The following is a 27,569-nucleotide window of genomic DNA, read 5'->3' on the forward strand; positions in this document are numbered from 1 at the left end:
CTATAAAATCTTAGCTTGGCAACTTTCTTCTAGGGTAGATTTAGCCTTTGATACATTTCCTTAGGTCCAAGAAAATGAGCTACTAAAGTAGAAATGAATAAAACTATTGCATTTAGCCTCTAGACAGTGACACATTAAGGACTAATGACTGCCAAAAGGAAATGTCAAACACTAAGCTAGTCTGCTTTCTTTGGCAGCTGAGAATCCGGTGAATCAACAGTTTTAGGGGGTGTATATTTAATGTGGGTGGAAGAAGAGAGTGTCTAACATTCTTTAAGGCCCTGTTAAGTTCAGCATAGTTGGACTTGGAGCCCATTTCTACTTTTCTAAACCCAAGAAAGGCATGTTCCATAGAATAAGAGTAGTTACTTGTTCTGTAGATAGTATTGGATGAGAGACATTTAAAAATGTTTATGGGTTTCGCCTTTATGCATTTTTATTTAATTATTGGTAGCTGGGAAGAAGCGGTGTATGTGAGGGGCATACTTAAAAGAGTTTTGATTGCCTTAGTCTCCTTTTTCATAAATAGGAATTATCTGAAGAGCCTTTTGGAAGAGAATGGGTAAATTTGTGATTGTGGAGCAAATTTAGACCATATTTGTACTAAAAATTACTTTTAAGGAGAAGACAAAAAATTTAGAGCTCTTTAGCCTATAACCAAGTATGATTACCATGTCCTGGATATTTAAGATCTAGCACTTAAATATTCACATATAGGGATGCAGGAATGATAGCTAAAGGGTACAGAGTTTCTTTTTGAGTTGACGAAATACTCTAAAATCGACTGTGGTAGTGGTTGCACATATCTGTGACTATTCTGAAAAACATTGAACTGTACACTTTTCAATGGGTGATTTGTATGTGAATGATATCTTAGTATATATCTTAATAATTATATATTAATATTGTCATGAAGCTGTTTAAAGATATTCATATGCTTTTTCACATGTATGTATGCTACTAATGTGATAAATATTTTAAATTATATTTACTACAAGAGATTAGGCAATTTGTTCATCCTATGTGAAGTAAGGACTGTTTCCTTTATTTTGAAACATGGTCCATGTCTGTTATGGCCATCAGAATTATATGGGCTATGTTAAAAGCCTATAGTGTGCACAACAAAGTTGGCCTCTTTAATCTTCTGGCTTTCTATTGAACAGACTAATGGCTTGCAATTTTCTGTGGCTACATCATTTAAATTATAAAAATGTTGAATTAAGGATTGCTGAATCAAAAATCATTCAGAAACTCAGAAATCAGATTGAAAGGTATCTTTTCAAGCTGTTTTTCATTTTTATTTTGTCTTCTCTGAAAAGCCTGTGGGTCTATACAATATGCAAATTGGTGACCCTTAAATTATCATATTTTTTAGTACTTTAGTTTATTATTTGAAGATTCTGCATATAGACACGTAGAAAGTGGTTATATAACTCTGATAGCCAAGTTGATAAGGACCCAAGTTTTATGTTAATTACATAACCTGTTTGGATTTTTTGCAGTCAAAGGTTTGGGAGATGGATTTTGGTTGAATTATTGGCACTCATGTAATAGTATCTTATAGCTTTAGTCTAGGCCCATTTGAACTTGAAAGAATTGTAAAAAGATGTACCAGAAGTTGTGAATGATGTGGCTTGTTTAACCAACATTAATTACTTTGTTTAACAACAATAGATGTTTACTATTTTTGCTTCCATGGGTGGTACTTGTAGCTCAACAGCTTGGATTTTCAGTTTGTTGTCACTCAGGCTTTTCCTGGTCTTTGTGATGCACCTACCAGACTAGCCAGGTTTGTCTTGGTCCAGTGGGGTTTTTGTGCTGCCCAAAACGTACTAAGGTGCAAATCTGTCAACTTTGGTGAACCCAATGAGCTGGACTTTTCTATGGTGAAGTGTTTGCTAACAGTTTGGCAGCCTCCTTACAACTTTCAGGATCCTGAGGCTTTATCACAGACATTTGTTCAGTTTCATCTTAGAAACCAGCAACAACTGAGTATAACTACATTCTGTGTACATAATTTAAAACTACTAACAAGAGGTGATATTAACCATAACTACTACTTTCCAGGATTTTTTCATTAATGTTAACTTTCTACATGCCTTGTAACTTTTATCCATTGGTGCTTGCTATAAGACCAAACTGTAATAGGCACCAAGAACAAATTCATATGAGAGAAGGAATTTTCAAAAATTCTTCTTAAGCTTTCTCTTTTTCTTTCTTTCCCTTCTTTCCTTCCCTTCCCTTCCTTCCTAACAGAGTCTCGTTTTATTGCCCAGAGTGTTGGAGTGCAATGGTATAATCATTGGGCTCAAGCAATCCTCCCATCTCAGCTTCCCCAGTGGCTGGGACTATAGGCACCATGCCTGGCTAATTTTGATTTATTTATTTTGTAGAGATGGAGTCTCATTGTCCAGGCTGATCTTGAACTCTTGGCCTCAACCACCACACCTGGCTGTAAATTTTTGATTATTACAAAAAGGAAATGTTTGGGCAACTACTCCCAGTTCTGTTGTTGCTGCTTGGAACTTGGTATTCATGAAGTTGGTGTTTCTTTATCTGGGAATTAGGGATTGAAGGTAAACACTGAACATGGCAGAGATTCTACAGGCCAGTGTTCTCTTGTTAGTTGTGAAGTTGTCTGTTTCCAGAGATAAATCAAGTGGCTCCTCTGTTTCTTTAAAATTCTCTTTGCCTAGCTGAGATTCAGTGATCTTGCTTCTGGGACAATAAAGTCTACCTAATTTGAAGCTTTGTTTTCCCTCTAGAGATGTTTGAACTACATTTACTAATACCTATAGATTGTTGGCATTAACCCTCTTAGTGTGGCGGGCCGATATATCGGCGCCTACGTAGTTAACAATATCGGCCCTCTGCACTTTTTGCTCTGTATGCAAAAGCCGATATTTTGGCCTGCCGCACTAAGAGGGTTAAGATAAAATTGTTATTGAAGGGATTTTTCTATGGAGAGACATAGTTCTAGTACTTGACAGCTGTCCTGAGCATGAAAAGTTAGCCAAACTTCCCCAAGTCTGTGTCTCAACTTCCAGTTGGGGATGGTGATAGTGCTTGTGCGTATGCGCACAGCATGGTTGTGAGCATATAGAACAGCACTGTGTAGAGCACTGCTGTTAATGCTACTGCTGCTATTACCATTACCATAACTAATAATTTATTTTATATTTGAATTATTCAGACTTCAAATTCTTTATTTTTTTTTAACTGTTTTGATTTCCAGTGATTTTATAGAGTAATTGCATTTACCATTCTGCTGAATAAAAGAGCTTTTCTCTCTCCCTCCCCTTCTCTCTTCTTTTTCAGCAATGGTCAAATACATTTATAGAATTTTCCCCTTTCTATGTGCATTCTGGTAATAATATCTAAAAACTGTATTAATTTTTATTAATAGTAAGTGTGGCCTTATTGACTGTATTGCAAAGGTTATTTTATTGTTCTCCATTTGTCTTAACTGTCTTGCCTGAAGTTGGTGGCCTTATTCCCAGATTCATAATACATTCTCTTTACTATTAAAATGTATACTGTGCTTAGATCTGGTATACTTCTTTACAGTTAATTCTGAGTTATCTAGCATGAAGCGTGGCTCTGATCATCAGTGTTCATTCTCTCAGTTGATTTTGTATATGCATCTCTGTATAAAAATCTCTTCATTATTCTTTCCCACTCATTTTGGGTTTATTTGGTGATTGCATTTGAAATAGTCTTTTTTTTCCAATACTGTAACTACCTATGTAGTTGCTTATTCATTTTCTGTAAGTCGTGTTTATATTTTCTCACCAGTTTTTTAAAAAATTTAGCAGTAGAGGAAAAAGCTCTTATAAATAAGGTTTTTTTCTGCTTTTTAAAATAAGCCCATTAGCTCATTGTTTAAGAGAATTGACACACCCTAGAGCTGGTTGAATAACCAAAAGCAGCATGTTTAGGCATTGCCTATGTAGTATAGAAAAGACAAGGAACAAGGCAGTGTGAGGTCTCTAGGTCACTTTCCCTTTCATGTTATAATTATTCTCTTTAGCTGGCCTCTACTGGGCTTGGCATTAACCCTTTAAGTACTTGAGTTGGAGGTGTGGAATGTTTCATTACTTTTAATAGTGCCTCTCTCAGGGCATCTCCATGGAAATGAGCCTTGCCAGTGAGGCTGTGGGCTAATAGTCAAATGCCTTCCTTCCGCATTGACCTTTTTTTGCTTCTAAGCTCAGTTCAGGTAGGTACTTTCTTTTACCTATTTCTTGAGCAGTGTTCCAGGACAATGATTCCAGCCTCTTCTCCATTGTTTATCCTTTTCTCCACTGCTTTCATACTTACCATTTTCTGCTTTTTAGTGTGTGTGTGTGTGCATGTGCACATGTGGGGAGGGGCAGGGAGAGGTAAATATTTGTCTCTTATCTTTCTAAGCCCCAGTGAATCTCATGACTCCTGTAGTTCAACTGTAAGTTCCTTCCTATATAGCTTGCATTTCTTCTTTAATATAATCATAAGAAATTAGGCTTCACTTTCACATGAACAATATAAAAATGTGTAAAGGCAAAGGTAATCCTCTTTTTTTTTTTTGAGACACAGTCTCACTCTGTTGCCCCAGCTAGAGTGCCATGGCATCAGCCTAGCTCACAGCAACCTCAAACTCCTGGGCTCAAGCAGTCTTTCTGCCTCAGCCTCCTGAGTATCTGGGACTACAGGTGTGCACCACCATGCCCAGATAATTTTTTTCCTATATATTTTTAGTTGGCCAATTAATTTCTTTCTTTTTTTTTTAGTAGAGACGGGGTCTTGCTCTTGCTCAGGCTGGTCTCGAACTCCTGACCTTGAGTGATCCTCCCTCCTCAGCCTCCCAGAGTGCTAGGATTACAGGCATCAGCCACCATGCCTGGCCCTTCTTTCTATTTTTTTTAGTAGAGGATGGGGTCTTGCTCTTGCTTAGGCTGGTCTCAAACTCCTGAGCTCAGATGATCCACCCGCCTCTGCCTCCCAGAGTGCTAGGATTGCGGACATGAGCCACCATGCCTGGCCTCATTATTGCTTTAGTTCGCATTTCCCCTGATCACTCTTGAATTCAAATAATCTTTTCATATACTTGTAAGTCATTGGATTTGCTCTTCTGTGAAGTGCCTTTTCATATTCTTTACCTATTTTTCTAATGACATGTGTATCTTTTTTATTTGCTAGAGCTCTTTTTTTTTTTTTTTTTTTTTTTTATGAGACAGAGTCTCACTTTGTTGCCCAGGCTAGAGTGAGTGCCGTGGCGTCAGCCTAGCTCACAGCAACCTCAAACTCCTGGGCTCAAGCGATCCTCCTGCCTCAGCCTCCCAAGTAGCTGGGACTACAGGCATGTGCCACCATGCCTGGCTAATTTTTTCTATATATATTAGTTGGCCAATTAATTTCTTTCTATTTATAGTAGAGACGAGGTCTCACTCTTGCTCAGGCTGGTTTCGAACTCCTGACCTTGAGCAATCCACCCATCTCGGCCTCCCAGAGAGCTAGGATTACAGGCGTGAGCCACCACACCCGGCCTGCTAGAGCTCTTTATATACTATAGCTATAAACCTAATATCTCCCATCTGCTTTACATGTATTTTTCTAAATCTATCATTTGTTTTTTGACATTGCATACAGTTTTTTTAAAAAAAAAACCTCACAGTTTTGTTTTTATTTTCCCGTACATGTGTTTATCTCTTGTTTTATGGCTGGGGGGGTTTCCTATTTTGGGTTAAAATGTCTTTCCCCACCTTAGATTATCTACACACACACACACACACACACACACACACATTCTATTATGTCCTTCAGTGTTAAATCACAGGAGCAGAGCAAATAGGAAAGATATATAAGGGACTTGACATTATGCATTCATGAGAGTAGATTAAACAGTTTATACAAGGCTATTGCTTTTCTTTTTATGATAGAAAACTTCAATTTGGTGTTTCTAGGAAAGAATCTTCACATTTCAAATATGGGTCTCATATAAATTGGCATATTCCAAATACAGATTTCTTTGCAAAAATGGGTCAATTGAATACAAGGTAATAATTAATTGCCTGACTTTGTGCTTTTAGGCTTTTTAAAAATTCTTTTTCACACAGCCCATTTTAATTGTGTAGGATCAAAATTCATTTGACCTGGATAGATAGAAGAAGAACCCCAGTCAAAGGGCTGGGTTAGTGATGGTTTTCAGGGTTTTTCCTGCTATACCGTTCTGTGATAAATCTTCCTTTCACAATTCTTATTGACATTACATCTGCAAGCTTTTTGTGCTTGTAAATAGCTTTAAAAAATATTTATTTTGTTTTTATTTTTTACCCACATCTGCAAAATTTGTGTGGATATCTTCAAATTATTATGGGTATACATGTTCCAGAATGCAAGCAATGAATAAGACTCTACATATATTCAAGTGAGTGGTTCTTTTTCTAATCAAGTAGAAACAGTCAGTATAAGACTCAAAATCAGAGGGGGAGCCAAAGTTAAAAAAAAATCTTAGACAAGAAATGAGCTAAATAATGGCTTTCTCTTTGAGATAAATAGGGGCTATTTTGTCTTGATCTGGGGCTGTTTGCTTCCATTTTTCCCACAGCTGAACTCATATACTTGTGTCTATACACACACTCTCTTATATAGACTTAAATGAAAAGTGTAAATACTTGAGAGCTCCCACGTAAGGACAGAACGAAACACTGAATGAGTGGGCTGCCATGCAACACTGAAGAGAAACATAAGTAGGAGAAGACGACGACAGAAATTTGACAAACTCTTGAGACTGCAGTAGTATAAAATATAGAAATTGTGTGTTGCAGTGAAAATAGAATAAAAGATTTTAAGAGCAGAATTGATTTGACCCACTAGGCCTTTCTATTAGAAAAAAATTCCCACTAAGCTTCTCTGTATTCATCTTGCAGTTCTCTTTTCTTTGGTGAATTTTGTTCATGCTATTTTGTTGCTCCTTATTCTATGTATTGGAGTTCCCATGAATACATACTATTCTCTATATATTCTATGTACTATTCTTTAAAAAGGGTAATAATGGCTAATATAATAATGTCATCCTGTGTATGCAGAGGTATTTCATACTCCATGGGACATACACTTTGAGGGATTTTTTTCCCCTGCAGCATTGGTAATATATTTTCACTGATCTCACATTTTTGAGTACCCGTTGTAACCATTGACAAATACTTTCCATTTCAGAGAGAAAAAAAATGTTAAGAGTTTAGAATGTGAGGAGCAAAACTGGTCTGCTCAAAGACTAATTACACAAAGATCAATGCGTGTTTTAACCAAGCAAGCTAACCAGCTAGCTCTTGTATTTTCTGTATATAGAATTAAGGAATTCTGAAATCCTGAAATTTGTTGTTATTGTGAAGTGTAACCTTTAGCTGTCATTTCTCATCTTCAATTTCTATTATTAAGATGGGAGGTAAAAACTAGCTGGGCATGGTGGCACACGCCTATAGTCCTAGTTACCCAGGAGGCTGAGGCAGGAAGATCACTTGAGCTTTGGAGTTTCAGGCTGTAGTGAGCTGTGATCTATGCCACTGTACTCCATCCTGGGTGACACAGCAAGACCCTACCTCAAAAAAAAAGAAGAAGAGAAAAAAGATGGGAGGTAGAAAATGGCTTGGAACTTTTATTAAAATTGTATTGGCAGCCATTCCACATAGTTTTTAACAAAACCAGCAGTTCTACTGAGATTTCTAACATTGATGCCATTAATGAACCTCTTATATATGAAAGTAACAAATTAAACCTTATAATAAGATTCTTTTGTAGTATGTGAGGGAGTAAAATTAACAGGTTGTCACTACACTGTGCTGCTGCATTTCTGTTTAATATTTGTACCACATTAGGGAGCCAGAAGTTGTTCTAAAAGTTTAAAATTTTATCTTGCTAAAAAGGAGTATTACATGATTAAGATTAGAAAAAGAGGTAGAATTTACCTGGGTAAATGGGACCCATGCAAGAGCCTTTCCTGTGTTTGTGCCCTGTATTTTACAAAGTAGAAATTCGTTCTACCTTTTCTGTGCCTAATTCATGAGAGGAAGTTCTTGTTGAGACTTGAAAGCTGTAAATATGGAAATAGAAATTATGTAGCTTTTCAGAAAATAGTGTTAGACTAGAGATTAATAGTGAACACTTGAAAGTTAACATAAGAACTCCAAGGCTCTCTTTGGTACTTCCTGGTGAATGAATGATTTCTTACATGTTTTTCCCTGATGTCCCAACCTGCTACCCATTTCTCTTGAGCAAAGCTCCTGAAGAAAGTAATTTGTTCTTTCTCAACTGGCCATTGGTTCTTATCCTTTGCCTGCCCTTTAAATAAATCTCTTCTCTTTATCTGTTTCCCATAGCAGCCTTTTTCTGATAGTGGAAGTTACGGATTTTTCTCTGGAAACAAGAATAATTGTCAGAATATATCTCTCTAAGTCATTGCTTTGATCATCATATCCTAGCCGTCTTCAGAAATCTAGAGTGACTGCTCTTGTCGACCATGTTAAATCTAAGCTCCCTTCTTAGCCCCAGGGGCCCCTTGTGATTTGGTCCTACTTTGGCCAAATCCAGAGTAGCTACATTAACTGGCATCATCTGTCATATTAGTAGCTCTGACTATTCCTGTACTCAACCCTATTGAAATCCTGCTGTTCCTCTTGTACCAAACTCAAGGCTCATTTCTCCACTGCATTCTTCAAGTGCCTTTGTGTTCTCTAAATATCAGTACTCTGGGTGGCACTATCTAATTCACATTTTAATCACTAGCATGAATTTGGTACTGTTTATGTATAGAGGTTAAATGACTTATACAAGGTGTCAGAACTAGTTTCTGCTCTTTTTTTTTTTTTGAGTCAGAGTCTCACTCCGTCACCTGGGCTAGAGTGCAGTGGCGCCATAGGTCACTGCAACCTCAAACTTGTGGGCTCAAGCAATCTTCCTGCCTCAGCCTACCAAGTGACTGGCCCTATAGGCCCATGCCACCATGCCTGGCTAATTTTTCTATTTTTGTAGAGATGGGGTCTTGATTTTGCTCAGGCTAGTCTTGAACTCCTTACCTCAAACAATCTTCCCATGTCAGCCTCCTGAAGTGCTAGGATTACAGGCATGAGCCACTGTGCCTGGCCCAAGGTCTCATAGCTAGTAAGTAGAAGTGCTACAGTTTGAACCCAGTCTGTCTCTGAAATTTGAGCCTTTAACCACCATGCAACATTATAGGTCTAGTTGAGATAAATAGTGTGTTGGATTGCCAATATCATAAATTATAATTGTAATTTTTCATTCCCCTCAATGTTTTTTTATTTTATTTTATTTTTTTTTTGAGACAGAGTCTCACTTTGTTGCCCAGGCTAGAGTGAGTGCCGTGGCGTCAGCCTAGCTCACAGCAACCTCAAACTCCTGGGCTCGAGTGATCCTTCTGCCTCAGCCTCCTGGGTAGCTGGGACTACAGGCATGCGCCACCATGCCCGGCTAATTTTTTATATATATATATCAGTTGGCCAATTAATTTCTTTCTATTTTTATAGTAGAGACGGGGTCTCGCTCTCGCTCAGGCTGGTTTTGAACTCCTGACCTAGAGCAATCCGCCCGCCTCGGCCTCCCAAGAGCTAGGATTACAGGCGTGAGCCACAGCGCCCGGCCCCCCTCAATGTTTTATTATGAAAATTATCACGCATATAGAGAAGCTGAAAGAATTATACAGTGAACACTTATATTTATCTACTTCCTAGATTCTGTTAACATTTTGTCGTATTTTCTTTAGGACATTTATCCCCTTTATCCATCTTACTCTTTTTAGTAAGAAGTGACTTGAAGACAATTGTTTGTTCACCTCTAAACACCGCAGCATATGTGTCATTAACTACAGTTCTTTTTTTTTGGTAGTTGCCCAGGCCCCCAAATTCCTGGCCTCAGCAGGGTCTTGCTCTGTTACCCAGGCTAGAGTGCAGTGACATCATCATAGATCTCTCCTCTTCTCCTCTCCTCTCCTCTCCTCTCGTCTCCTCTCCTCTCCTCTCCTCTCCTCTCCTCTCCTCTCCTCTCCTCTCCTCTCCTCTCCTCTCCTCTCCTCTCCTCTCCTCTCCTCTCCTCTCCTCTCCTCTCCTCTCCTCTCCTCTCCTCTCCTCTCCTCTCCTCTCCTCTCCTCTCCTCTCCTCTCCTCTCCTCTCCTCTCCTCTCCTCTCCTCTCCTCTCCTCTCCTCTCCCCTCCCCTCCCCTCCCCTCCCCTCCCCTCCCCTCCCCTCCCCTCCCCTCCCCTCCCCTCCCCTCCCCTCCCCTCCCCTCCCCTCCCCTCCCCTCCCCTCCCCTCCCCTCCCCTCCCCTCCCCTCCCCTCCCCTCCCCTCCCCTCCCCTCCCCTCCCCTCCCCTCCCCTCCCCTCCCCTCCCCTCCCCTCCCCTCCCCTCCCCTCCCCTCCCCTCCCCTCCCCTCCCCTCCCCTCCCCTCCCCTCCCCTCCCCTCCCCTCCCCTCCCCTCCCCTCCCCTCCCCTCCCCTCCCCTCCCCTCCCCTCCCCTCCCCTCCCCCCCCTCCCCTCCTCCCCCCCTCCCTTCCCCCCGTCCGCCTCCGCCTCCACCTCCTCCCCCCCTTCCCCCCTCCTCCCCTCCTCTTCTGTCTCTTTTTTAGAGTCTCACTCTGTCACCCTGGGTAGAGTGCAGTGGCATCATCCCTAGCTCACAGCAACCTCAAACTCCTGGGCTCAAGTGATCCTCTTGCCTCAGCCTCCCAAGTAGCTGGGACTACAGGCATGCACTACCATGCCTGGCTAATTTTTCCTGTTTTTGGTAGAGACGGGTGCCTCTCTTGCTTTGACTCGTCTTGAACTCCTGATCTCAAGCAGTCCTCCTGTCTCAGCCTCCCACAGTGCTAGGATTACAGGTGTGAGCCACAATGCCTGGCTGAAACCCATCCTTTTTTCAGTGACTGCCATTTGATAGATACTATTTAAAGATTCCTCAGACTGGTCTAGGAGAAAAGTGTGGTTCTTTGAGTCTCCTCTGCATCTACACTCATTCCCTTGGTGATCTAATCTAGGCTTGTGACTTACCTCCATTTATTGATGATGACTTCTAAATTTATATATCTAGCCTGTGCCTTTCCCCTGGTCTTGTCATCTCTACTTGGACAACTAACAAATATTCTACCTTTCAGATGTCACGAACGGAATCTTAATAGTTCCCCATATCTACCCTTCTCAATGTGTTTCATCCATAGTCATCTTAATCTTAGTTGATACAGGTCTTGGAATTCAATTAGTTAAAATGCTAGTTACAAATAATAGGATAAGAAGTCTAGCCTTTTCACAGGTTATATCTATGAAATAGGTTATATTTCCCAGGCTCCCTCCTAAGTTTAAACTGAGGGGTGTGTGTGTCTGTCTGTGTTTAAAGATTGATGTAAAATGTTTAAAAGGTGAGGGCTTAAAAATATTGATTATTGTTTTGGGGAAACCAGTAGATTTATGTTTTTAACATTTGTTTAATAATTTTAGTTATAAATTAGGGTGATAAATATAATGCAACTGTCAAGTAGACTTTAGATAAACCCTTTTGCAGTTTCTCTTGTTCTTCACAATCTATCTGTGATTCATCTCACATCTAAGTGAGCACAAATTGGGTGTCTAGATGATGATATTGCTTATGCACCATAATGTCTTTTGACACTTCAGGAATGCTGCATCAAAAAGAAAATTCCTGACCACTTGCTATTAGGTTTTCATGTAGAGTAATAGATAAATCTTAAGACTGGCAGTTTTAACACAATAATAAAATGGGCTCTAGTTGTTGGCAGTTGATGGCTAGTGTCAGAGAGCACTTTTGCACACTAATGGCCTGAAGGGATCATCAGAGGGAGATATGGTGATGTGGCATTGTCCCAGTTGCCTGTAGGAGTGTACTCAGCATGGTGGATTCTTTCCCCTTTTTTTCCCACTGCCATTTTTCCCCCAGGTAGATTTCAAGGGAAAGTAGAAAGGTTGATCAGAGAGAAGTAGCGTTCATGAACACAGTTCTTAATATGTGAGCCACATGGGCAGTCCTAACATGGAATAGTTACTAATGCCTGATCTTCCTGTCTTTTTCTCTATTTGGTTAAAAAACCATGGCAGAACAGACTTTCACATGAAAGATCCTAGTGTTTTTGTGGCCAGTTCTATGGAATCCTGAGAAAACTGGGATGAAATTTTAGAGCATAGATGATGGAAGTAAGGATTAGTGCCTATTGTTTCCCTAAGAATTCTACATTCTCAAAATTTTCACAACTATGTCCTCTATGCCCTAATTCATATTCCTCATTCCCAAATAAAAGCAGGAAAATGGCTATTCATATTAAAGGTATAAAGGGTATTGAAGAATTTATTTGGTCAGAGAGCCAGAGTGACTGCTAATTATTAAAAGCAAAAAGGGTACTTTTTTTTTTTTAAGAGATGGAGTCTTGCTCTGTCATCCAGACTCTGGAGTACAGTGGCACAACAATAGCTTACTGTAACTTCGAACTCCTGGGCTCAAAGGATCTTACCATCTTAGCCTCCTAAGAAGCTAGGACTATAGGCACTCACCATCATGCCCAGCTAAATATATATAATTTTTTGGTAGAGATGGGTCTTGCTATGTTTTTCAGGCTGGTTTTGAATTCCTGGCCTCAGACAGTGTTCCTGCCTTGGCCTCCCAAAGTGTTGGGATTATAGGCATGAACCACCATGCTGGCCAAAAAGGGTACTTCTTAAATGGCTGGTATTCCTGGTTATTTAAAAGTGAAATCAAAATGAATAAACATTATTTTGTACTTCAATCTATTGAAGGAGAATGGTAGACTGAGAAGATAATGCAGATGGGTGATTGTATTTCTGATTGTAATTCCCAAATTGTATGGATCAGTTTGCAGCTGATAAGCACTTAGTTTTGTGGAGTTGGAGAGTATTATGTAAATTATAGGTATTTCTTAGTGGGTGCTCTGATCAGCCATTGATATACTATATCTAATGGTTTCTCCTCAGTAAGGTGGTTTTCTTTGGAATTTTTTGGGTATAAGAAGAAGCAGGTAGTAAGCCCAGGATAAGAGATGAGGGAAAATGGAGAAAAATTGTAGGTGAAGGAGGAGATAAAGTGAGTTTCCTTATTGGATAAACTGGATCATGCTCTTGGAAAGACAATGCCGAGAATTAAGTTCTTGACTTGAAAAATCTGGGGTATAAGGCCTGTAGGTTCTGATCAGGCTGAATTGTATGTATTTCATTCAGGTAGGTTAATTCTAAGTAAGCTTTATACTGAATAGAGATTTGGGTAATAAGGAGGCTCACTATCCAGTTACTATGAAACATTCTCTTGTGCATGCACTGGATTAATGGGTTATCTTTGTATTTTTAAATTCTTATACCTCTCTTGCCCACACCCCTAAATAATTATGGCAAATCTGCCACAATTGAAAGGGCTGCTTCCTAAATTAGATGTGATAGACTTAAAGTATATTTTTTCTAAGTAAAAAGGAACATAAATAGTGATCCTTAATTCTCAGCCATGTATTTTGTCCTAAAATATAGTTGTCAGAAGCTGAATGAGAATATTTCTTTTGTAGAAATAGTATCCATTTATGATAATGAATAGTATGTGTTCTCCTATGTAATTTTTTTTTTTTTTTTTTTTTTTTGAGACAGAGTCTCACTCTGTTGCCCAGGCTAGAGTGAGTGCCATGGCGTCAGCCTAGCTCACAGCAACCCCAATCTCCTGGGCTCAAGCGATCCTTCTGCCTCAGCCTCCTGAGTAGCTGGGACTACAGGCATGTGCCACCATGCCCGGCTCATTTTCCTATATGTATTAGTTGGCCAATTAATTTCTTTCTATTTATAGTAGAGACGGGGTCTCGCTCTTGCTCAGGCTGGTTTTGAACTCCTGACCTCGAGCAATCCGCCCACCTCGGCCTCCCAGAGAGCTAGGATTACAGGCGTGAGCCACCGCACCCGGCCATCCTATGTAATTTTATTGAACAAGGAAAAGAGGCATCACTTGATTTTCAGTGACAATCCTTATCTAGAAGGAATTTTGGAATTAGAGATTTTAAGCCTTTAGAAATTTAGCCTTGATTCATAAAGCCAAACTGGAGTAATATCATGTCTAATATTTTAATATTTTATAAAGCAGATTACTTGACTGTGAGGTAATGTGGTCAGTTTTATATCAGTATTAGATGTAAAAAGTGTAACTAGGCTATTGAGGCTTATTGAAAACTAGCTAATTATCACTCTTCATTTTGGATTCTGCACATAAACTTAGAGAAGACTAGAAAGTTGGGAGTTTTAGGAAGCAACACATGGGTCTGACATGTCTTGAATGTGACTTACACTCTATTTGATGAATCTGTAGCTTTTAGTTCTCTTCATGTTGCAATTAAAAATAGTGAACGTTTTTGAGCATTTACTATGTGCTGGCCTCAGGACTTTACATGAATAAATCCCCCTATGATTGTTACTGCTGCTAATTCTGTTTTAGAGATGAAAGGCCCAAGGCATATAGAGGTTGAAGGATTTTTCCAGGGTCACAGGCTCAACTGTGGAGCAGGCCTCCTAACTGCTATGCTACTTTACTTGCTCTTGTTAAAAATCTAGTTTTTCTAATGGCTTATAGAATGACTTTTAAGTTTTAAACAGACATTTAAATTTCAGACAGCAATAATTGCTTTATTTTTTTTAAATTTTTCTTCCTTAGGAAGTAGTTATCATCTTATAGATTCTTACCCAAAGAAGACTTAAGATTGTCATTAGCACAGCCAGAGATGTTGTGTGATATGTGCTTCCGTTTGTTACTGAAGTAGTTAGTGAAAGAAGTTTTTAATTTTAAATTGTACTCCTAGTCTAGAGGATCTGTGATGTAATACAGTAAATATTTACTGGGTGTCCCCTATGTGTTGGAACACGCAAGTCTGGGTCCCAGGGATGTGATAAGGACGAAACATGAGCTGTTATTCTCAGAGGGTGCTCAGTCATTCCTGCACACTTTCTAGTCTTTACCAGCCTTGGGACATGACAAAGGTTAGGTCATCACACAGCACGCAGCCTGTTTGTGTAGGCTCTGTACCCTGAGCTTTTATCAAGAGCTGACATGAAGAACAAGGCTGCTTCTTTTCCAGAACCTCCTTAGAGATATATTCTGACTTGTTTCCTTATTTTTCCTACAACTGGTTCCATTTTATAAATAATTCACAGACTTTTGCACTTAAGTGTCTCTACTTCTGTATCACATGAAAGCCGTTGGTTTTATTCTTTGCCAGTGGCCACTAGGAAGATCAGGCCCAAATTGGCGTATGCTCGAAATAACTATTTCATTGCTTATTTTGTGATTTATCAAAACTCTTGAGGATCTGGTGAAAGCTCTGGACTTACGAATAATATTGCATTGTTATGTCAAGAGGTTCGTAATCCTCTGAAACATATCCTGGACCCTTGGGGTAAAGAATCCCTCCTTTTGATCTTTTTATATCTTTATTTCAACTATTTTGTACATATGAATGTATTTTTCTAAGTTTCTTTAACTCTATAGAAGTAGGTTATATGTAAATGATAAATACATTGTTTTTCAGAGATTTGGGGGGTGTTTGCTCTTCATGTATTTTACAGCAAAACAATGGGAAATGTTTTTGTTCATCTCAGGAACTTTTTTTGGCCTTCACAATGTGAAACAGGTGGGCTAATATAAATGGCTGTAGAGTTTTTGTCTGATGATTTGCCATGAAAAGCAACCTAGAGATTTTATAACTCCTTTCTTGGGGAAGGGGGTACCAGGGTCTAAAGAGGGAATTCTTATGCTAAACGCAATTGTGAATGGATATTCAGTAAAGTTAATGTTTGACATTTTTATGTCTCTTCTGCAGGGTTCTTGGGAAGCTGTAAAGAGGCTTTGGGAATTGTCTCTGGTGCTGTAGTTTTAAAATCTGGTTCCCAAGTGAGGGATGAGCCATTGGCCTCTGTGTCTCAGGGTTGTTCCCAGATGCTCCTTGGTGCTGGATTTCTAGCAGGAGTTCCTGAGTTGGAGGCCTTGGGCTAGGCTTTGCTCTTGGCTCTGTGTATAGAGGGATGGTATTTTAGTTTGTGGGATTTGCAGGATAGTGTGCCTCCTTATACTTGCTTTGGAGTTTTCTTGCTCTTTACTATCCGTTTCAGATGGTGGAAGGGGAGGTTCAAGATCTGTCCTTAAGACTGTTCCCAGAACATCCGCTAGTGAGGAGGAAGGTCAAACTCATGCTGAGAGATCTTTGTAATAGCTATGACTTTCACCTCTTTTCCCCTTCTCTCTTTGTAAAAGACAATTTATAATACATTTTGTCTCTCTAAAAGAGACTTGAGTACCCAGCTGGTTAGATGTATTTAAAGAAAGGAAAAAATCTTTTTAAACAGACCTTGAAGAAATCTATTATATATTTGAGTGGGAACCTGAGAATGCTATGGCATACAGGCAAAATTAATTAGAATAACTGATAAAGAAATCAGATGTAGTTTTACATGGGATTTTCAAGATTAAACTGTACGAAAATTATGTTAATAAGCTCTGCCTTTAACTCTATCAAGTGTCTATCAAGTGTAGGAATTTTTTCTTTTTGTGCTATTTAAAAGCACCGTCACCTATGCCCTCTAGTGCATATAGGATGAGTTTGACAGTGAAATTGTGTGGTGTGCATCCTGCCTCTGTCCTAGTTACTGCTGAAATTCCTGTGTGAAGACTCTCTTAGCCTCTCTGATCCCAGCATCTCTGGGCACTGGACAAAGGGTGGCCTTATTTATTCCCCCATCTGGTCTTACTGTGCTGCTTGGGGGCTGGAGAAGCAAAAAGTGCGTCCTGGCAAGTATGGCAGACTCTTGACAGTCAGCTCCTAGAGGCTAGGGCAGTTTCTACCCTAGTGCTGCCCACGTACAGCATGCTGTCCTGAGGGTATTTATTTATGCCAAGCAAGGACATTACAGTCAACCTTTGAATGACAGGGGTTTGGATTGTCCAGGTCCACTTACACACAGATTTCTGTTCACCTCTGCCACCCCAAGCGACAAGACCAACCCCTCCTCTTCCTCCTCCTCCTGAGCCTACTCAACATGAAGACTATGCTAAGCATACAAACCTTTGTGATCCTCTACTTCCACTTAATGAATAATAAATGTATTTTCTCTTCCTTATAATTTTCTTAACATTTTCTTTTCTCTAACTTTATTGTAAGGATACAATATATAATACATATAACATACAAAGTGTTTGTTGATCGATTGTATTATCAGTAAGATATATGGATTTTCAACTCTGGGGGGGAATGGGGGTTGGGATCCCTAACCACCCCCAGCATCCTTAAAGGGTCAACTGTAGTTAAAGATCTTCTCTTCCTTTCCCCATTGTACTCACTGAGCTGGCATGAGGGGTAGAGTAGGTCATATAAAGATCCTAACGGTCCCAGTGCTTCAGCACCTGTGGACTTTCCTTTTAGGCATGGCATGCAAGGTGCTGCTGGGATCTAACCTCCGAGGCAGAGGTCAAGTTGCTGTTTGCTAGGTACTGGCAGTTGGATGCCTTTCTGAAGCTTGCCAGGCTGTGGTGGCAGTCCAGTGTAGAAGAGGAGTGGGAGAGGTATAACCAACCCCCAGGTCCTGTGAGCCTGCAACAGCTGTTTGTCCACTGGCTAAGTTTTATGACAGAGCAGCTTCTTATTTGCATGGTGGCTTAGGCCCCCTCCATTCCTCCTGTCCACCGTCCCTTTACCTTTACTTCCTTCTTAGCCTAATTTTGCCTCTCTGAATGAAGACAGGTAATGATTAGCTGCCATTTTTTTTCAACTGACACATTTGGCATTGTAGAGGAACATGGTACAAAACAACTGTTCATTCAGGATTTCTGTATCTGTCACAAATGGCTTTTCAAGTTTCACATGTCAAAATTGATAGGTTATCAAGGAAAAGTGAAAAAAAGTAGAGACATTGACTTTTTACAGTATACACAATTTTAATAACAAAACTTTCCTGTACACTGCACTTTGTTACCCTCCCCCAAGACCTCCTGCATAATAATATTTTTCCCACCCCAACCCATCTGCCCACCTCCCACCCCTCAAAAAATGGCTCTTGAAGGTGAATGAACACAATGTGTTTGGACTGTACTTTTAGTTTCCAGTCTCAGTGTTGATAGGAAGGTTCACTAAATATTCTATATATCAGATTTTTTTTTTTAATCAAGGAAGAAAAGGTTAGTTGGAGGAGTTGCAGAAGTTTCCAAATGTTTGCAATAGCAGAATGAAAGCTTAAACAGTCATTTTCTATTTGTTTTTGGCCTTATTCAAGTACTCTTGAGTTTGCCCCAGGTTAGATAGAGAAATATTTAATTATGTATGGAGGGCCTTATTGTTTTTGCCTTTTTCTGGCTAACGGGCTTTAACCAATAAGATATGAAAAGTGTGTCCCAAAACAGACTTTTGAGATAGGTCTGTTACTGTATTGCTGTGTTAGAAAAATGATCATATAAGTCAGCTGTTAAAAATACTCTTTTAAAAATTTTATATTGATATCCACACTTCAGAAAGAGAACAGGGCATTTATAGCTTTTTCCCCAGATAGCTGTGTATATAGGAAATATGCCTGAAGAAAATGATATGCCTATTTAGAATTTTAGGATTCAGACCCAGTGCTATACAGGGCTCATTTTTTATTGGAAAGATGGAGTCTAGCTCTTGGTGACTAGCATTGGAATAAGCAGATGGATTTTAATAATTAGTGGAGTTAGGAAGTTCAATCCATTCATTCATTGAATTGATATAGAAATTAACTTCGGCACATTAAGAAATTACATGTGTTAGTACAGATTTTTGGCTTAAAAAATTAGTATCTTTGCTTTTTGATGTTGGCAGTGGGTATTCACAGAGTTGTGTGTGGATTCACAAATTTACCAGCCCATTCTCTTTTCAGAAAGGTGATTGAAATCCCTGGCAAGCTACAGAAATGAATATAAATCATTCCAAAGTAGTTCTTGGTTTCTAGGTGGGCATGGTATCATAGTCTTCTTTAGCTTTCCTTTTTCCAGAGAGATAATTATTTTTCCAGTTTTTGATGGTCATTTTCCTCTAACCTTGAAAATGGGGAGGGGGGGAGAGGTGAGTGGTGGGTGGTGGTGGTGAAGAGAATAAAACCCCACCAAAAAAACGAAAGCCTTAACATTGAGTTGCTAGGATCTGCAGTGTTGCTGTGATGCTCTTCCACCCTAGTCAGTTGGTAAAGAAAGCACAGATGACTAACAGTCTTATCTTCAAACCTTTCTGATTCCGAAACAAAAAATAGACAAAAATTAAATGGAATCCTGTCTTCTATAAGCAATTAAAAGAGTTTTTGTTTTAAATGAGAAAGGAAAATACTTGTTTGGCACTGTCATTCACTTTTCTCAGAGGGCATTACCAAAAAAATGGAGGGCAAAAAAGAAAAATCAATTATTTTTCAAACTGGAAATATGCCTCTGTGGCCTTGGCTGTGCTTTCCCCCTGAATTACTAAATGACTGGCTTTTCCACATACATGGAGGATTTTGCCAACTGATGGTCCTTTAGGATTAATGTAGGGATTCCCAGCCAAAAAGGGGGATTTCTTAACCTTACAGTTTGAATTAATCTTAGTTGTGGTTTGAAATGATAGAAAATACTCTTCTGCTATCCTTTCAGGGCTGATGGAATCTCGTGTGCTCAGGATACAGTTGTGTTGTGACCAAGCTGTCCGTCACCTGACAAATGGCTTTGGTCATCCTCATAAGTGGGTTGATAAATTTTAGCTCATGGAGCTCTCATTTGTCATAGGGGCTTCTGGTCCATCCCCTCTGTAGGGAAGTAGTGCCCTGCTCTCTGTGCTGTAAAATCAGCTTCTGTCTCTGCCCATACAAGCCCAGGGTCTGGTTTAACAGCAGAAGAAATGCTCACCACTCAAGATTAACTGAATCGAACAGGGTTGAGACTTTGACAGACTAATCTAACCCACCCTTAAAAATGCAGAGAGCACATTTTTTACTGTAATTTGTGATCTTGTCTGCTTTTCACTGAGACATGTTAGGTGAAGGGTACTGAGGTACCCTTCTCCTCATATTAAAAAAGAAAAATTATAATTAAATCTTATGTATTAAACTGTCTTAACATGTTTTTGATTCAATCCTTGGAAGAAAATATGCCCTGAATGAAGGATATCATGTTAATGTTCATGATAACTTTTTTTTTTTTATGGTAGTGGTTTCCTCTAAGGAGTTAATGCCTTTTTTCTGCATATAATAAATGGCAGTTATAAAAATGCTCATTAAAAAAAATCAAGTTAGAGCTCTGATTTCACAGTTTTATGTATATATGGAACCTTGTTTATGGAAAAATTCTGTATGAATGGGTAACTTGCATCTAAATCCCAAATATGTCATAGTTTTTCTTTAAAAATCATAATGGAAGAAACTGAATACTTGTGGTCTTTTCTGCATGAAAAATGTGTCATCCTTATAATTTGTTAATTATGGAATGTTTATATTTGCAGTGGAGAACCTTCCCTCTTTGCCTTTTCAGCAGCAGGTCCTGAGGCCTTGCCCTGTTTGGTGCAGATTATGTATAATCATTCTTGGCTGCCTTGTAACTTCAGCTAACCTGAGAGTCGGAGCTCAAAATCTGCCTTTCCTTTTCATCCCCTCATCTCCGCGCTGCCTTTGAGTTACCGCTGTGTGGCTGCATAGGCATGTCGAGTTGTTCCACCATCAGATTAACCCCAGTAAGATGTTCCCTTCACTTAGAAGGAGCTATGTTTATAATATGAATATGTATCTTTATTGAAAGGTCAAAATTTAGCTTATGATATTTAGAAAGTGATTTTTTTTCATGGTTCCTTTATATTGTAAGAAAATTGGTGTTATGCCTGTTGCTAGCCGATTATTTTTAATTTGGCTCTTTGAGGTTTGAAAATCAGGAAAAGGCAGAAGAAAGAGGTTTTGAACCCCTTTGTGAAGGCATCTTTGATCTTGACAGTTGAGAGAAAAAGTGTATGTGTTTGTGTGTGTGCTTTCAAATTGGAGGGAGCATGTCAGGATTGTTAAATGAACTCTGTTTATCTCTTTTCTCTCCAAAATAATTTTTAAATCTTTTTTCACATTATAAATGTAAATATAGGATTTAGTAAATTAATTAGTAAAATGGTACTTTAATACTAGTTTAAAACAGTTGCCTAAATGCCACAAAAATCAACATGTCCATTATAAGTCAATCTAGAAATGTATGAAAAGAAATCAGTGTAATTATTTAGTATTGATTTCATTGTAATGAGACCTTTTCACAATCACTTGGATTCATTGCTTAAATATATTAAAGAGTCACTCAGCTTCTTAGTATTACATAAGGAGTTCTGATTTCATGATGTGGTCTTTGATAATATCTACTAACCCAGGCAAAAACTCTGGAAGGGAGAGTGTTTAATATTTACCAGTCTTCAGCATACATGAAATTCTACTTCCCACACTGGTAGTAGATTGAAGATTTGAGTAAATACCAAATTATCATACAAGAGAACTTTGCAAAGTCTCCTTTAAAACAGCTAGCTAGTTGTGGTACATGGGATGGAGAGCAGTGATCAAACAGGTATTGATCCATATCTGTTTCTGCTCCATAGCTTCTTTCCAAACTGTTTTCAGTAGAAAAAAAATAGCATATGGAGACTTTAGTGTAAATGTTTACACACAATATTATATAATTACATACATGAAACGTCTTATTTTGAAGTAAGCATTTTTTAAAGACTTTACAACAGGAGTGCAAATTAATGTGAGCATTGCTTCATTTAACACTTAAAATATGGTTTCATTTAAAAAATTAAAAATACTTTAACACTTCAAAAACTAAGTCTCCACTTAGTTTGGAAAATTAGGCTTAATGTCACCATTGGTAAAAATTAGATATGTATTTAGCCTCTACTATGTAAAATAGGTTACTTATCTGATGTGATTTTTTGATGACGGGTAGGTATTATACTTCACATTCTTTATATGGCAGCTGCTGACACTTGCACTGTCCATAACCATTAATGATGATGAAGGGTCCTTCGTGGGTGGGTTCATATTCATTATATGGTCCTTGGTCTGACATGTTTGACATATGGAGTCGTGTTTGGGATCGGAGCTGCCTGTGGTTCTGAATCATTGAGCACTGCCTAATTCTTCTTAAAGTGGGAGGGCAGCACTTCCTGGAGATGAACACTATAAAAATAATAAAAAAGAAAGAAAACAATAAAGCCATTGTTCCTGTAATTACCCGCTGAGTGAAGATGGCATTGTCTGGTTCAGGAAAGTGTTCCTCGGTAGTAACTGCTATGCCTGCAGTAGTTGGGATTTCTTTGTCTCCCACATGGTAACTTGAAGAGCTTATTCTTTTTGTATATTCAGTGGTTGGATCTCTATAAGTTGTAGCCATGGCAGTGGCAGTGGTTGATAAATTCCAGCAGAGCTGAAATCCATGGACTGCATCTAGAATATCCTCTCCTTGGGTGTGGTCAGGACTGTGGCACAGGATGGAATGCTCCCACCGACCTTGGAAACTGCCCAGCCAGGCGGCCAGAGCACATATTCGGGCGCTGCATTCCCACAGATTGCCAGAGAGGCCGACGGTAGTGAGGGATCTCAGGGAGTTTAAGATCTTGGAATCAAGGCTGTTTAACTTGTTGTTATCCATGAGGAGTATTTTCAGATTCGGCATCGTTTCAAACACAGTCAAGTCGATGGCTTTGATTTCATTTCCAGTCAGGTCTAGCTTTTCTAAAGTGCTCCAGGTCCACTCCATCCCACATGTCAAGTTGCTAATTTTGTTCCATTGTAGGAAGAGCGTGTGCAGACTGCTTAGCCGTAGGAAATGAGCAAAATTAATCTTCGTCAGCTGGTTGTGCTCTAGGTGAAGCTCTCTCAGTTTGATTAATCCTGCAAATCCATTGCGAGCCAAACTTCGCAAACGGTTTGTGCTCAAATCCAGAAACTCCAGACTACGACAGTCCCAGAACAGGCGTACTGGGATAGTCCGCAGGGAGTTGGAACGTAAATGCAAGGTCTGCAGCTTCCGAAGGCCATAGAAGAGCTCTGGGTGCAGAGATGACAGCTGATTAAAAGACAGGTCCAAATTTTGCAGGTTAATCAGTTGGGTAAAAGTTGTGTTTGGCAAGTAAAATATTTTGTTGGAACTTAGGATTAATTCCTTAAGTTTATATAGTCCTTGAAAAGCATCTTCTTTTACTGTTGAAATTTGATTGTGATCTAAGTGGAGCCAGGTAAGTTGACTGAAGCTGGCAAATTGATCTCTTTCAAGCTCTGTGATAAGATTGTGCCTCAGGGACAGGCCCAGAGAGCCCTTGTCTGTGGCGTTTGGCACTGAGTGGAAGCCCTGAGAGTCGCAGTAGAAGAGCAGCTTCTCGCAGCGGCATTTGGGTGGACACGCCATACCCAGGGCAGGCAGCATTTTTAAAACCATACTCATTGCATATATTGCTGCCAGCATAGGGGCCCCTAATGGCCACTTGAAATGTAAGCCTGCAGAATATAATTTAGGGAAAACAAGAAGATAGGATATTTTTCAGCAGAACATATGGGCTATTGAAAAAAACAACATTATGGCGAAAGATTTTACTGCATATAACTTATTTTTCATTTACTGCAGAAAAATTAACCTTGTTGGTGTGACTAGAACAAAACTTAAACCATTTAAAAAGAAGATAAAATATGTCCTTACCATCAGTGATGTATGCTTAAACCTCAAAATCCAAAGATGTGACAGTGATTTCCCTGATAAGATGTGAATTCAGCAGCTTATTTTAAAGGCATGATTCCTTGTTGACTGTAAAAGGCATATAAATAAATGCACAGACTTACCCATTCTTCTGAGCACATTGGAGGCTGCATTCAGTCGCGGTTATTAGACTCAACGCAGTGAGTCTGTAAAAGGCTCTAACATGTAGGAGCCTTTGACCAGTTTCCTGTTTTCTGTGTCTCAGGCTTTCCGAGTAAAATTGAATCCACCAGGGTGAGTTGTTTTTTCCTTAGGATAGTCCTCTGGAAAGCATCGACTTCATTTTCTGTGACCGCTCTGATCCCCTAAATCAGCTTTGAATGTAAGTTATTTATTTTCTCCTCCTCTAACTGCTCAGCTGGTTAATCAAAGCGTCAGTCTCCCCTTTCCGCAGCCGTTAGTTCTCTCAGTCTTAACTTGTTGATGGCAGATGGGCGGCTTGTTGCAGAGAAGAGCTCCTGGAGCAGCATGAGTGCATTTACTGAAAAGCTTTTCTGAGAAACGGCACAAGAATGGATTTGCTTATGTGCTGCGACCACACAGAACTGTATATAGGCTGACGTCACCGGATGACGTGTCTTTTGTTTGGGTTTTCCAGAAGCTTTACTGTTATAAAGCACCGTGCTTTTTGTAACAGCATTGGGGTCGTTGCAAGACCCCCTGATTACAATAAAGCAAGAAAGAAGAACTCCTGGCTTAAAAACATGGTATTCCTTCAGTGTAGGAAGCAGCAGTGAGGTTGTAATAAAGGCTGCATTCAAGAAGACCCGTCTGAACAGTGAGTTGGGTTAGCAGAGTGACGATTTTTAATGCTTGTGAGAGCCAATGTTAGACTGCCGATTCTGCACAGAGGGATCATCTAAATGGGCAGAAGCCTGCACAATTTATGAAGTGCCGATTTAACACCAGCCTATGCAAGGTTGTGCTGCTGCTCTGGTAGTTGGGAAAGCTACTCAATTGCCTTGTTGTCATGCTTGGTTAAAATCAAAGTATGAATATGATTTGCTTCAGATGTGACGATATACTAGCCAAAGGGGCTTGGCTTCTTTGTCATTAACAGCTTAACATCCTAAACCAAGAATAAAGTGGGTGGGAGGGGGGACTTGCAAAACAGAGCATGTGGTTATTTTTTTTTTTTTTTCTTTGAAAATTTCAGGGAACTCTAAAAGATTTCTCCCTCTCTTTCCTATTTTATAACAATGTTTTATCACCATGCTGATTGAAAAATAATGCTGAGTTGATGTTTGGATGTCCTACTGGCAGGAAAGGGCAGGTTCATACAGTCATTTTAATACGTATGCCCTAAGTGTTAACAGTGGAGCATAGATGATTTAGGACAAATGATACAGTGCAGTTTTCAGACTGATTCTGAAAACAGTCCCTTGTATTTACTTCAGAATCTCACCTACACCTTAACTGAAAGCCTCAGCTGGTACTGGGATTGGGGTTGTGGCACTGACATAATAGAGCATTTCCAAACTCGTTCCTACTGGCACACTTAGGAACTGACTTTGAGTCTCATAATAACTATTGTCGGAATCTGTCTTCTGAATACGAAAGGTCACCCATACCCTAGAATAGGACTTTTGCTTTGGCTTGTTTTCGCTTGACCTGCCTCTAGTTTCTGTCTGTCAAATAATGTTATCATTTTTTAGACTTTGGTTATCAATGTACAGCTCCATGTTTAGTGATGTATAAATGCAAAAGATGTTTCTAGCATGAGTCAGTGTTATATTTGCAGGCATGACAAAGGTAATAAGGCCTTTTACATACCTTGCCTTATTGATTTCACACAACATACCTATTTCTTCCATATTATTGGCACTTACCTTTAATGGGGATTTGTCTCAGACCTGAGGACAGAAATCGCAAAACTACTGATGGTGTCTGTTGAACAAGAATATCAAGGCCTATTGGCTTACAAGGGCTTAATTCCACTGGGCAAGTCTAAGAAGTAATTATCTTGGGTAAAGTTTTTCCTTTGTGTGGTGCTGAGGTAAGAACTGTAAGACTCTAAGGTCCTTTCCTTAGTGCCCTGTGTAAAGGTGTTGTGGAAATGGCAGCAATGCAGGTGTGTAGTTTGACTTCTCCTAGAAGTGACCCTAAGATAGGATTAGAAGTACAAGAGTTTTATTGGGGGAAATGCCTGGGAAATACAAAGGGAGAGAGAAGGCTGCAGGAATACCCTGAGGGCCAGTAGAGTCTTCAGACCCTAGGGTAGGTCTGTTACCTGTCAAGGGAGAGGGAAAGGAAAGAAGACTAGACAAGAAGAGTTTCAGAGTGAAGCATGGTTCTCAGACAGTTTTGTAGGCCAAACAGAAATCCCTAAGCCATTTTTGCATTAAAATTGATGGAGTACAAAGTTCCTGTTGATGAAATTTTGTATCATGTTTTTGATCTTTTATCTTTTTATCTAAAAGGGCTAAACAGATGCCCCTGTTCTTTCTGAACTACTTTTTCTTGTTGTCACTTTAGGGAAGCCTTCTTTTGCATACATATGTCTTTGACTTAATTAATGTCACAGTACTACTTCTGGAAGGTAGCGTCCGTATGATTTGTTTCAATTTTCACTGCTTTAGATGTTTGTGGTAAGGCAAAGGAAAAGTAAACTCTAACCTATCTCCCTTCTCTGTAAATAATTTTAAGCAAATCGAGTCAAGCTGCAGGACTTAGATGGCTGTGGTTGTTGGCATTCCTCCATGTAAGAATTTGCTCGCTCTCTCTCTGTTTTTTTTTTATAAGAACAGGATCTAGCTATGCTGCCCAAGCTGTACTAAAACTCCTGGGCTCAAGGGAGCCTCCTGTCTCAGACTCCCTAGTAGGTGGGACTACAGGTGCATGCTATCTGCCCAGTGAGAGTTTGCTTTTGATATAGATTGCTGATTAGAGAGAGTTATTCCCCTACTTGGACAAGCAAATGCACAGATATAGTCATGAAATTTTCTATTCTTTTGTGGTAGAGAGGGAGCTTTCTATTTGCTTTATGCTAAAAAGTCAGAAGTTTCTTTAATCATGCCCAACTCTACAAATTGTGTATACTCCAGCACCAGAATATCGCACAGAGGTGTTCTGCAGAAGCATGTTAAAGTAAACCTTGTTTTTAAGGTGACAGTCCTGGATTTTGTGGGTCTGAGTATGTTCCCTTCTAAGAACCTTTTAAGGTCTTAGTTGGCAACCACATATTTAGGCCTATGTTATATCCAGACTTGTATTTTACTAGCTTTTTATTTTTTTAAGGAGGAGGGAATCTTTCCTTTCAAAAGTAGAATGCCCACATTAGGCCTCCAGAATTCCCATTTTTGCCAGGCTCCTTGTCCCCATCCCTGTTCTCTGTTGATTTTAATTGTTAAAAGTCCTTTGGTTCTTTTGTTAATAAACAACTGAGAAAGCAGTAGAAAGGGATTCTGGTTACACCAGTGATTGTGAACAGTGTTTCCTTTGATACTGCAACTTACACAGTTTGGGACATAACCTAGTTTTGGGGGCATGTGCATTTTGGCAGTTGTTGCTGTTGAGGGGGTGGGTGTCAGGGCCCACCTGGGACAGCCACTTCTCTTGTGCTAGAGTTGTATTCTGTGCCTAGGATTAGGTAATTCAGCAATAAATCTTGGGGCAATATACCCGAGTTTGTGAGGTGAGGGAAAATTTTCCATAGGAAAAGTTTGGGCAAATGAGCATTTATACCATGAAGATCTTTTATTTCTCCTATCATAGACAAAGCAAAAATAACAGAAACTATCTTAAGTCTTGATTAATGCACAGACTGGAACTTACGTGGCTAACTCCTTTAATT

The 27,569-nt window shown here is 39.4% G+C and overlaps 2 protein-coding genes across 4 annotated transcripts in view; one reads left to right on the plus strand and one right to left on the minus strand.

Moving 5' to 3' along the window:
* Positions 1-27,569, plus strand: part of CTNNA1 (catenin alpha 1) — a 159,503-nt gene that overhangs the window by 84,749 nt on the left and 47,185 nt on the right. Inside the window, exon 1 of one of the 3 annotated variants that reach the window (XM_012748811.3) lies at positions 24,354-24,554. The exons of the other annotated variants lie outside the window; for them this stretch is intronic. The gene's annotated coding sequence lies outside the window, so the exon portion shown is untranslated. Of the gene's footprint in view, positions 1-24,353; positions 24,555-27,569 lie in introns of those variants that run through there. 3 annotated transcript variants of the gene reach the window in all.
* LRRTM2 (leucine rich repeat transmembrane neuronal 2) lies at positions 18,057-24,321 on the minus strand. Its single transcript, XM_012748809.3, has 2 exons — positions 23,860-24,321; positions 18,057-23,520 (listed from the first exon to the last, which is right to left on the minus strand). Exons 1-2 carry the CDS (start codon positions 23,861-23,863, stop codon positions 21,974-21,976), a joined length of 1,551 nt encoding a protein of 516 aa, XP_012604263.2. The 5' UTR covers positions 23,864-24,321; the 3' UTR covers positions 18,057-21,973.

Source organism: Microcebus murinus, chromosome 21 (assembly GCF_040939455.1).
Source record: "Microcebus murinus isolate Inina chromosome 21, M.murinus_Inina_mat1.0, whole genome shotgun sequence".
Lineage (NCBI taxonomy): Eukaryota > Metazoa > Chordata > Mammalia > Primates > Cheirogaleidae > Microcebus > Microcebus murinus.